The sequence below is a fragment of the Oncorhynchus masou genome, chromosome 11, assembly GCF_036934945.1.
Source record: "Oncorhynchus masou masou isolate Uvic2021 chromosome 11, UVic_Omas_1.1, whole genome shotgun sequence".
NCBI lineage: Eukaryota > Metazoa > Chordata > Actinopteri > Salmoniformes > Salmonidae > Oncorhynchus > Oncorhynchus masou.
The window spans coordinates 28440061-28453134 of NC_088222.1; the positions used below are offsets into that span (position 1 = coordinate 28440061).

Below are 13074 nucleotides of genomic sequence, written 5' to 3' on the forward strand. Positions count from 1 at the left end.
CTTCCAGCTGATGGCGAAACAAGTCGCACTGCATTTCTGCCTCATGCACCAATCCATGTTGTTACTCCTATGACCAGAGAAAGGGAAATATTCCTTGTTATTAAATAAGACACAAGCCGCTAATAATAGCAACACAAGCTTATCGGAACACTTTCGTATTTTCTGGATTAAAGAAGTGTTGAACACAGTGTTGACCGTGCTAAATAACAACTTAATTACGGAATTACTGATAAAAACAGTAGCTCTTTGCTGTAGTCTCTCTCTAGTCATGGATTTAAAGGTTTTTAAATCTCACAGTATCAACTGTACTGTTTATTTTTACAGTCTATGGATCGAGTAAACTATGCAGACACTGTGATCTGAGCTATCTGAATGACTGCAGTAGGCCTATAGGTGCACTTGATTTGCTCTCTGGGCCTGTTGGGTAGGTGGAGTTCTACCTTCAGACACATGAAATGGTTTAAAATGGAAACACTTTGCCTTCCTGGTGCTAGGGCTGCAGAATGAAGTACATCTACCGCCAACAGCATGAAATAAATAAAATGAAATTGGAACGCAAGGCTTTATCGTTGTTGTTTTTTACAGAAATGTTTGGTGATCAACTAGGAATATTCTTGGAAATCGACCAGTTGATCGCGATCGACCAGTTGGTGTACACAACGAGTCCATTAACTGTCTCTAACCTCATGATAGAGAACACGGCAGCCTATTTAGTTGGTGTGGAGCTGCAGCAGAAGAGTCAAGAGGATCAGGTGTAACAATAGGTGGTAGGAGTGGTAGAACTGGTAGAAGACTGAATCAGATATGTATTTTTAAGAAATTATGAAAATAGTTGATGACAAAAATACTTAACAATTTTTTTTATCATAACTGGAACTACCAATAGCAATATTACCACAACTGGCGGACAAATGCGAAAATAGCCTCAAACAGGCAAAATGCCCATAAACTCAAGCATCTAAATATTATAGCATAGCTAGTCACATCATGTTACCAAGACAAAAATCTCTACCTTAATCCTTAATGAGGAGATGTGAGAACAGGCATGCTAAAAGGTTTTGACTAGATGGTATACAGCTATGGATAGAAGTGACGTTTCATAGCAGGTTAGGAGAATAAACGTAGCAGGTTAGGAGAATAAACTTAGCAGGTTAGGAGAATAAACGTAGCAGGTTAGGATAATTAATTTTAGGTTAGGATAAGAGTAATTGTTAGGGCTAGCTAAAATGCAACAATTCTCCCTGACATGATTAAAACATGCAACTTTTTTTTAATGGTTTCTGTAAACCATAATCTAACCACAAACATGCTAAAAGGACCTGACCATTCAGCAGGTAGCCTAGTGGTTAGAGCACTGGGCCTGTAACCAAAAGGTTGCTGATTCAAATCCCTGAGCTGTCAAGGTAAAGATCTGTCATTTGCCCCTGAGCAAGGCAGGTAACCCACTGTTCCACGGGCGCCGAAGACGTGGATGTTGATTAAGGCATCCCCCCGCACCTCTCTGATTCAGAGGGGTTGGTTAAAATGCAGAAGACACATTTCAGTTGAAGGGATTCAGTTGTACAACTGACTAGCTATTCCCCTTACGCCTTTCAATGTCACGTTCTGACCTTAGTTCCTTTGTTTTGTCTTTTGTTTTAGTATGGTCAGGGCGTGAGTTGGGTGGGTTATCTATGTTAGTTTGTCTATGATTTTCTATTTCTGTGTTTGGCCTGGTATGGTTCTCAATCAGAGGCAGCTGTCAATCGTTGTCCCTGATTGAGAACCATATTTAGGTAGCCTGTTTTCAATTGTGTTTTGTGGATGGTTATTTTCAGTCTTTGTGTGTCTGCACCAGACAGGGTTGTTTCTTTGTTTGTTATTCAGTGTTCCGTTTTTTCATTCGCTAAGATGAACACTTACTGTACCACGTTGCGCTTTGGTCCTATCCTTTATCCAACAGCCGTTACATTCAAACAGGTTCATTCTAATTGTACACTTTCTGATTATACACTTTGATGGCAATACTATTGTTCAAATAGACAAAAAATGACCACAAATGAACGTGTTTATGAAAATAAAGGCATAATTTGCATAAACATGAGCGTTTCTGATAAACAATGCAAACACTCCCACAACTGGATAAAACAAACTCAGGGAGGTGGGCAGCGTGTGTCTAAAGCCCTGAACTGAACTGCCTTATAGTCTATACAGTAACCTCACAAAAAACAGCCTTTTTTCAACTGGTGGTGCTGACTCCCCAATCATCATTTTCCAGCCACACCTACCCTGAGTAATTACCTCTGCACACACAGAAGAACAGCCTTGTCCGGCCAGGGGGCTGGCCACAGCACAGAATACAAATGGCCCATTAAAATGCTTTCAACTGCCAATTAGTCAAGCAAGATATGTACTGAACTTGCAATTAATAACCTTTTACCACAAGCCGGGTAAAGATGGCACAGCCTAATGAGCATTTGATTGTCATATTTGTCTTGAATGCTGTTAAAGATTACAAATGTCAGAGGGCAAACTTTGTCAGAAGCCTCTTCTGATTTCTTGCTGAAATGTGTAATATGGGAAGTTTTTCACTGTCTGTTCCCAGAGGATAGAAGCACAGTGGGGTGAAGACAATGCTCTCTGCTTCACGGGGCGAGTGTTTGGGTCAAGGCCAAGTTTTAGTGGCTGTCAGGCAGCAATGATAGAAATGTCAGCCCAAGCAGAGCTCAGGGCAGAACAGACGGGTTCATGTCAAGGTTACCAATGTGCGTTACACTACACAGCAAAACACTACTGTGCTGTGATGAACTGCACTAGAACTCAGATGCAAAATAACAGTATTCATCATTGTGCTACTGTTATGTTTCTACTGGATAATGCTAATTATAAACACTGATTCTAAAAATAGTGCCAGGTATCAGAATGTGATGTTAGGATACAATTGAGAATTCAAACCCTGCTATTTTAAAGTTGCACTATGCAGAAATCACTCCGCCATTTCCTGGTTGCTAAAACTGTAATATTTCGGCTAATTTCAGTTTATGTAACAAAATAAGCTAGTATAGTGTAGACAATCATTGTTTCATCTAAACCGCTGTGAAATATATTTTCCATAAACAAAAATATTGTTGTTTCGGCTGTTTGAAGCTGGTGTATAAAACCGAAAGTAAAAGATTGCGAAAACAAAACATAAGAATGGAAAGCATAGGAATAGCACACATAGAACAGTTATATCACTTCTTAGACTTGCTTTCAACTAGAATGATAGATCTATAATAATTTCTGTGAATTTAGTCAGGTCGCTCAAAAAGTTATATATTGGCACTTTAAGTAGTGTGTAAGAAGACATTGCTCTAGGATGCAAGAACTACATTGTTCACCACATGATTTATGTCATCGTATTTGATAGCAGTCCATCAGATTCTGTTGAAAATTAAAGTTATCTCTCAATCTGTTCCTACAACAGCTCCTCCTCCCCTGTGTCTCTTAAACAACTCAATCTTCAACCACACCACCCAGCAGCAATCCCTTAGAACAGGAACATGTTGATTAAGGACACTAATATCCAAATAATTACTTTTTACTTGAGTGATTATATTTTTTCTTACAATACTGATACACAACATTATCCATGTGTGAGGTATATTAATTGTTCTAAATCTGTACTCTGTCTCCACTCTCATTCTTCCTCCAGATTGGTCTTGCATTGTGGATCCCATGACTGAATGAGCTTGGTTCAGCGTTGCCAGTCATGGAGCAGATGGATTGTAAGCCTTACCAATCATTATCCAAGGCCCGGAATGAGATGGAGCTTGCATACACCAGCTCCTCAGATGAAAGCGAGGATGGTAGGAACCTTTGCAAATCCTACACATCCCGAGAGACCCTGCCCGACTACGGCCAGGAGATGAGACTCAACTACAACAGCCACAGAGCCAAGCGGAAAACAATGGACGAGCCCACTGGAGGTACGGCATAACACCACCAACCAAAAACAAGTTTAACCAGTCAAAGTGAGATTGTTAAATGGTATTTGAATTGAAATAACAATTCATTTGAATTGGTAACTGCAATGGAGGCATTTATTATGTAAATGCCTGTTCCATTTTTGAGTTATTGATAAACTCCCAAGTTCCAGTTTTGACATTCCAGGTTAATCAGTTTTCCCTGCACACAGGTTATGGTCAGTTATGAAGTCAAAATGGCAGAGAGGTTGCAGGGGGAAACAGGTAAATGCAGTGTGACTGGATAACTGATTGTATGCATGATAAGACATTGCAGCTTATCATGACTTTGCAGCTAGCAGAATGAATTTCATAATCTCATGTTCCCGTATCCACATATCCTCTGGTAAATGTATGAAAACGTTGCTCTGCTGCTGCAGTGACTATGGAAGTATTGCATTCTAATGTGGAAGGTAGACTCGGGTTGTATATTGCTGCAAAAAATGTGAATTAGAGGTAATTCAGTTATTCCATCAATTGTTTCCTAGTCAGTCACACATAGGAGCTTTTTCACACCTTAGGGCTGTGCTGGGGTTTGGTGGGTGGGATGTGTATGGTGGAGGGGTTGTATAATTAGGTTTGAATTGACTTTTTCTCTGTAGAAAATAACACAATCACACCTCTATTTCATCCACGCTAAACACATCTATCGTTAGGAAATGAGAATAAGAAATGTGTGTTGCAGGGAAAACAATGTAATCAAGGTCAAAACTCAAAGAATTATGAATGGTTTGAGTGGAGATGTTTTTACTCCGTTTTCCATTGCAGTCTACACAGTTATCTACCTTATTCACTGGAGACATTGTGCAGTATGTCATCACTGTCTTTTGATGGTTCATCATGAAAATGTCACAGGGTCTGGTCTGCTTCAGGAAGACATGAAATACCACTATGGAGATTAAAGGAGGTTATTCCAGGTCCCATCTAAACCACTGGTTGAATGTTTACCTTTCACAATACACATTATAGGTCCTGAAATTATTATAGACTCATTTCTAATTTGATAAGACATTTGATAAGGTAAGAGTAATTTCCTACATTTCCATATTGCTTTATTACTTGTCAAAGATTCATGGTTACTAGGGATGCCCAGATAAGAGAAATCTGGGACAAAAACCAATATTTTCTTGGCTGTGATGGCCAATGCTGATATCGGGGGAAAACAAGCGGTTGTGAGATTCGGGCAACAACACAATCAGAAACGGCAGTGTCATTGGAAAACAATGATTTATAGGAGCTACTGTAAGATTTCCTCACAACAGTTGTATTTTTTGTTGTTGTTGGCAATTCTACATAGGACCTATACGAAAGCTATTTGTAAGGTTATTGGGCATAAGTATGTACAGGTGCAGAAGATGGACGAAAGCAGATTACCGTAGAACATTATGGTAATGGTGATAGTACACTTGTACCGCCAGAGTTTTACTTTGATCAGTGTTGCTCTTCTTATGGTTTTACATACGAGTTCTTCTAACCCTATTCTGTCTCTTCTCATAGAGTCCTGGAACAAACGCAGAAATATCGTTGACATGACACATTCCTTGATCATTGGGATATCATTTGAAGAGAATAATTGGAGAACAAAGTAGTCATGCTGAAACTATGAGTCTGGTATAATGACCATGATGTCATTATAATCTATATGAGGATCCTCTCTAATGATGCCTATCAGTGATTGATCATTAGAAGATTAGAGTAGGTATTTCTAATTCAAATGATGATTTTACACTTTCTAAAGAGAACACTTAATATTTATTTCACATACAGTACTTGCCTATTTGAAGGCACATTTTACATACCTATGAATAACACCTGAACTTCATATCCCTCACATTGATATGATTAACAGTGATATATTTCTAATCAAATGATCCTCTTTATACTGTAGTATCTTCTTTTCTTTAGATTTACCTTCAAACCTATGGGAATGATGAAAATAGATATTTTCATCTATTGGTTTGTTTTTAACTGCAAATGTGAGCTCAAATCAGCGTTATGCTCCCATGTATTGCGGTATTCAAATTATACACTGAACAAAACATTTTGTTCTGGTTACCTTGGAAACTGCATAAAATGAACAAATGGCATTTGCTCGGAGCAGCAGCTTTTTCAACCTGAACAGATTGATAGCAAAACAGTATGCACAGGATTTCAGCCCCTTTCGTGGAGAGGAGAACATTCTCTGTGCTCATTTATGTGTCCATTTTCCGCTGGTGCCTCCATTTCGCGGCTGTGATTTTAAGGGGCAGGAGGTCGTAGAGAGATATTCACTGACAAGAAATTGGTCAAGGACATGGGTTCCTGACTGGCGTAATTAGTGTAGAGATTATTACTTGAGAGTGAGGTCAGGCAAGTCACCTTGGTGAGGGATTCTCAAGAGCAGTTTAAAGAAAGACGACACCTCTCCATATGCAAGCCGCACCACAGTGTTGTGTACACACCATGGCCACAGGCTGATATTACTGAATCGAGTCACACAGGATTCTGATCTACATCTGATTATTGTGCAGCCCTGACAAATCCATTAAAACTGTTGCTAAACCAATTGACCTAAAATGTACAGTTGTAGAACACCTACTTGTTTTTCTTTTCTTTTTAATATTTCTACATTGTAGAATTGTAGTGAAGAAATCAAAACTATGAAATAGCACATGGAATCATGTAGTAACCAAAAAAAGCGAGATTATTCAAACAGCTACCCATTGCCTTGACGACAGCTTTGCACACTCTTGGCATTCTCTTAACCAGCTTCATCAGGTAGTCACCTGGAATGCATTTAAGTTAACATGTGTGCCTTGTTAAAAGTTAATTTGTGGAATTTCCTTCTTAATGCGTTTGAGACAATCAGTTGTGTTGTGACAAGGTAGGGGGGTATACAGAAGATAGCCCCATTTGGTAAAAAAAAACCAAGTCCATATTATGGAAAGAACACCTCAAATAAGCAAAGAGAAATTACAGTTCATCATTACTTTAAGACATGAAGGTCAGTCAATATGGAACATTTCAATAACTTTGAAAGTTTCTTCAAGTGCAGTTGCAAAAACCAGAGTTTCCTGTGGACCGCCACAGGAAAGGAAGACCCAGAGTTGCCTCTGCTGCAGAGGATAAGTTCATTAGAGTTACCAGCCTCAGAAATTACAGCCCAAATAAATGCTTCACAAAGTTCAAGTAACGTACACATCTCAACATCAACTGTTCAGAGACTGTCAAAATCAGGCCTTCATGGACGAATTGCTACAAAGAAACCACTACTAAAGTAAACCAATAATAAGAAGAGACTTGCTTCGGCCAAGAAACATGAGCAATGGACATTAGACTGGTAGAAATGTGTCCTTTGGTCTGGAGTCCAAATTTGAGATTTTTGGTCCCAACCTTCATGTCTTTGTGAGACACGGTGTGGTGAACGAAAGATCTCCACGTGTATTTCCCACTGTGAAGCATGGATACGGAGGTGTTATGGTGTCGGGGTGTTTTGCTGTTGACACTGTTTGTGATTTATTTAGAATTCAAGGCACACTTAACCAACATGGCTACTACAGCAATTCTGCAGCAACTCCATCCCATCTGGTTTGGGCTTAGTGGGACTATCATTTGTTTTTCAACAGGACAAGGACCCAACACACCTCCAGGCTGTGTAAGGGATATTTTTACTAAGAATTAGAGTGATGGAGGGCTGCATCAGATGATCTGGCCTCCGTAATCCCTCGACCTCAACCAAACTGAGATGATTTGGGATGACTCGGACCGCAGAGTGAAGGAAAAGCAGCCAAGAAGTGCTCAGCATATGTGGGAACTCCTTCAAGACTGTTGGAAAAGCATTCCAGGTGAAGCTCGTTGAGAGAATGCCAAGAGAATGCAAAGCTGTCATCAAGGCAAAGGGTGGCTATTTGAAGAATCTCAAATATAGAATATATTTTGATTTGTATAGCACTTTTTTGGTTACTACATGATTCCATATGTGTTATTTCATATTGCTGATGTCTTCACTATTATTCTACAATGTAGAAAATTGTAAAAAATTAAGAAAAACCCTTGAATGTGTAGGTGTTCTAAAACTTTTGACAGGTAGTGTATTTTTTTTAATGATCAATATATTTAATTAAATCATTTTTTTTATCACTATACAGTATAACAAGTCTCAGGTACCTGCAATAATTTACATCACACTCTTTGTATAGTTTTGATAATATAATCTAATTAGATAATGTACAGTTCATCTTTGTGCGTAAGGGTTAAGTGAAGGTACTCTGTTATATTTTATTCTGGTTTAGCTATGTGACCCAGTCTTTATCACAAATGATCTCTAAGATGAGGTCATTTCATGCTCAGCAGTGTAAATGTTGATAAAGATTGATCCTCCTTCACAGAGAGAGGTGGAGGTCCTGAAATAGACCTGCAGCAAGATGACAATAAACTGTAAGTCCTTTTGAGATGACATCTGTGAATCATTATCAACGAAAGTCATTGATTCTTATCAATGACTGGGAAAATAGACTATCTAGGACAGTGGTCACCAACCGGTCGACTGATCGTTCCTCAAGGCATTCCTAGATTATCACCAAACTTCTGTAAAAAAGCCAACGATAAAGGCTTGTGCACCTTTTTTGTGTTGTGCTGTTGGTGGTAGGTGCACTTGATTCATAAGCCCTGCGCACTGGGTAAGCAAAGTTTTCCTATTTTGAACAATTTCATTTGATTGAAAAGACTAACTCTGCCTACCGGGCAGACCGGGAGATCTGTGGCTAAAGAGTGTGCCTACTGCACTAGCCAATCGGGTAGCTCAAATGACTGTGCCTACAGAGCTTCCACGACCCCGGCCACAGCAAAGTTTGATACTAGCCTACACAAGATTGAATAACTGATAAAACCATGACCACAGAGAGACTGTTAAAGAATACAGCGAAAAGCTGCTGTTTTTATGAGTTCATGTTACAAAAAAAAATCAACACTATTACAAAACATAAAACTCACGTCTCTCTAATTCCACTTGCACTGGGCCTCCCGAGTGGAGCAGCGGTCTAAGGCACTGCATAACAGTGCTAGAGGCGTCACTACAGATCCGGGTTTGATCCTGAGGTGGCGCACAATTGGTCCTATGCTGCTCTCTCCCTCTCTCTGCTAAGACGTGTGTTTAAAACAACGGAGAACTCGGAAATCTCCATCTTCTGACTTCAGTTTGTTCTAGACAACTGGGAACAAGGAATTTAAAGATATTCTACTGTGAAAATATTTTTGAACAGGGGGGGTTGAATGGGGCAATTGCACCGGCTTTCCAACTTGAAGATCACTGACATGATCAGTCTAGCAACCTTTTGGTTACTGGACCAATGCTCTAACCACTAGGCTACCTGCCTACCCAGGTGGCCTAGTGTATAATGTATTAGGCCTACTGCACAAACTTCATTCCCACACAACTGTTTATATTAGGTTAATGTAAAAAAAAATCACACGTCATGTTTAAAAACATATCTGAGCCGTAGATCTCGGCTTGCTTTTCGACCTCGAAAGTGATCATGACTCAGAAAAGGTTGGTGACCACTGATCTGAGGGACATTCCAGGAGGAATAACATCGTTGTGGATGGCATACCATCATTTTCACATGAGAACTGGGCCAAGTCTGATGAGAAAGTAAGGAAAATTATCACTGAAAAGCTGTAAATGGATCCTACGAAGATTGATGTTGAGCGCGTCCACTGGTCTGGAAAATATGTAACCTTCCTAGGTGACAGACCAAGGCCAATAGTGGTTAAGTTCCTGAGGTCTAAGTACAAGATGGCTGTTCTGGAGAGAGCCAAGAACTTGAAAGGAACCAACATCTTCCTCAACAAGGACTTCTCTGAAGCTGTGCGCCAGAGTCGGAAAGAACTTATCCCAGCTATGAAAGCTGCCAGAGAGCATGGAAACATTGCTTACATCTGCTACAACAGGCTCGTTGTCCACCTTCACTCCCAAAGGCCCGGGAGGAATGAGAGAACCAAGCCTCAGGGTCAGTAACTTCAGTCCAACATCACACACATATTTATTTTGTCTCCGTATTATGTCTATCTTTGATAAGCTACCAAGGAAAGGGCTAAGAATCGTTCATATTAATATATGTATCCTTATAAATAAGGTTAATGAAATCATTAACTTGCTAACATCGGATAACATTAATATAATGTCAATCTCTGAAACTCACTTAGATAATTCCTTTGATGATACAGCAGTAGCAATATAGGGATATAACATCTACAAAAAAGACAGGAATGCCTATGGGGGAGCTGTTGCTGTGTATGTTCAGAGCCATATTCCTGTGAATCTTAGAGAGGATCTCATGTCAAATGTTGTTGAAGTGTTGTAGTTGCAAGTTCAACTGCCTCATCTAAAGCTTCTTGTCTTGGGGGGCTGCTGTAGGCCAATAAATGCTAACTGTCAGTATTTGGATAATCTGTGTGCAATGCTTAATAATGTGTTTGATATTAACAGAGAGGTCTATTTCCTGGGTGACCTGAACATTGACTGGTTAGCAACTAGCTGTCCTCTCAAGAGGATGTTTCTAACTGTGACTATTGCCTTGAATATGACTCAGGTTATTACTCAACCAAGTAGAGTGCATACCAATAGTGTTGGATCTGTTACTTCCACTTGTATTAATCATACAGTACCAGTCAAAAGTGTGAACAAACCTACTCATTGAAGGGTTTTCTTTATTTTTACTATTTTCTACATTATAGAATAATAGTGAAGACATCACAACTGAGAAATGACACATCAAATCATGTAGTAACCAAAAATGCGTTAACTTCATATGGCTGCAGGGGCAGTATTGAGTAGCTTGGATGAAAAGTTGTCCATTGTAAACGGCCAGCTGCTCAGTCTCAGTTGCTAATATATGCATATTATTATTATTAGTATTGGATAGAAAACACTCTAAAGTTTCCAAAACTGTGAATATAACAGAACTGATATTGCAGGCAGAACTGATATTGCAGAACTGATATCAAAGCAGGAAGTGGCTTCTATTTTGAAAACTCCATGTTCCATAGCGTCCCTTTGCTCCATTTAAAGGGTTATGAACCAGATTCTTTTTCCTATCGATTCCTCAAGGTGTCAACAGTCTTCAGACATATTTTCAGGATTTTATTTTGAAAAATGAGCCAGAACGATAACATTGCGTCATGTGGCCACATGAGTTTTGCTTGCGCAACAGAATTTGGACAGCCATTGTTTTCCCCTCTCCTACTGTGAAAGACATTTGCGGTTGATATATTATCGGTTATATATTTTAAAAACAGCGCGAGGAGTTATTATAAAGAACGTTTGACATGTTTCTGTGGACATAATGGAAACTATTTGGAATTTTCATCCGCATTGTCGTGACCGTTCTTACCTGTGGATTTCTGAACATAACGCGACAAACAAACGGAGGTATTTTGGATATAAAAATCATCTTTATGGAACAAACGAAACATTTGTTGTGTAACTGGGAGTCTCGTGAGTGAAAACATCCGAAGATCATCAAAGCTAAACAATTAATTTGATTGCTTTTCTGATTTTTGTGACCGAGCTACCTGATGCTAAGTGTACTTAATGTTTTATCGTGCGATCGATAAACTTACACAAACTCTTGGATTGCTTTCGCTGTAAAGCATAATTTCAAAATCTGACACGACAGGTGGATTAACAAAAGGCTAAGCTGTGTTTTCCTATATTGCACTTGTGATTTCATGAATATAAATATTTATAGTAATATTTATTGTATGTAGCGCTATGCTATTCATTGGTTGTTGATGACAGGTTAAACCAATCAAAATATATTTTATATTTGAGATTCTTCAAAGTAGCCACCCTTTGCCTTGATGGCAGCATTGCACACCTTTGGCATTCTCTCAACCAGCTTCATGGGAATGTATTTCAATTAACAGGTGTGCCTTGTTAAAAGTTCATTTGTGGAACTTCTTTCCTTCTTAATGCATTTGAGCCAATCAGTTAGGTTGTGACAAGGTGTGTGTGTGTGTGTGTGGGGGGGGGATACAGAAGATAGCCCTGTTTGGTAAAAAAAAAACATTATGGAAAGTTAGCTCAAATAAGCAAAGAGAAATGACAGTCCATCATTACTTTAAGCCATGGTCAGTCAATCTGGAACATTTTAAGAACTTTGAAAATTTCTTCAAGAGCAGTTGCAAAAAACATCAAGCGCTATGATGAAACTGGCTCTCATGAGGACTGCCACAGGAAAGGAAGAACCTGAGTTACCTCTGCTGCAGAGGATAAGTTCATTAGAGTTACCTGCACCTCAGATTGCAGCCCAAATAAATGCTTCAGAAATTCAAATAACAGACACATCTCAACATCAACTGTTCAGAGGAGACTGTGTGAATCAGGCCTTCATAGTCAAATTGCTGCAAAGAAATCACTACTAAAGGACACCAATAATAAGAAGAGACTTGCTTGGGCCAAGAAACACGAGCAATGGACATTAGACTGGTGGAAATCTGTCCTTTGGTCTGATGAGTCCAAATTGGAGATGTTTGTTTCCGACCGCCGTGTCTTTATGAGACGCAGAGTATGTGAACAGATGATCTCTACATGTGTGGTTCCCACTTGAAGAATAGAGGAGGAGGTGTGATGGTGTGGGGGTGGTTTGCTGGTAACACTGTCAGTGATTTATTTCAAATTCATGGCACACTTAACCAGCGTGGCTGCCACAGCATTCTGCAGTAATACGCCATCCCATCTAGTTTGCACTTAGTGGGTGTAACGGTTTTCATGCGGTGAAAGAGAGTCGGACCAAAATGCAGCGTGTAGATTGCGATCCATGTGAACAAACGTAACACGAATCTAAATACAAACACTACAAAACAAAGAACGTAACGAAAACCGAAACAGCCTATACTAGTGTAAACTAACACAGATACAGGAACAAGGACACTAAGGACAATCACCCACGAAACACACAAAGAATATGGCTGCCTAAATATGGTTCCCAATCAGAGACAACGATAAACACCTGCCTCTGATTGAGAACCACTTCAGACAGCCATAGACTTAACTAGAACACCCACTAAGCTACAAACCCAATACCAACACACCACATACAAAAACCCCATG

The 13074-nt window shown here is 39.5% G+C and overlaps 1 protein-coding gene across 3 annotated transcripts in view; it reads left to right on the forward strand.

Annotated features, from left to right (window-relative positions):
* The first annotated feature begins 3730 nt into the window (after positions 1-3730).
* The window catches only part of tenm1 (teneurin transmembrane protein 1), a 196056-nt gene continuing 186712 nt past the window's right edge, over positions 3731-13074 (forward strand). For all 3 annotated transcript variants that reach the window (XM_064978026.1, XM_064978025.1, XM_064978027.1), the window contains exon 1: positions 3731-3947. In XM_064978026.1, coding sequence (XP_064834098.1) covers positions 3731-3947 — 217 coding nt within the window. The remainder of the gene's footprint in view (positions 3948-13074) is intronic.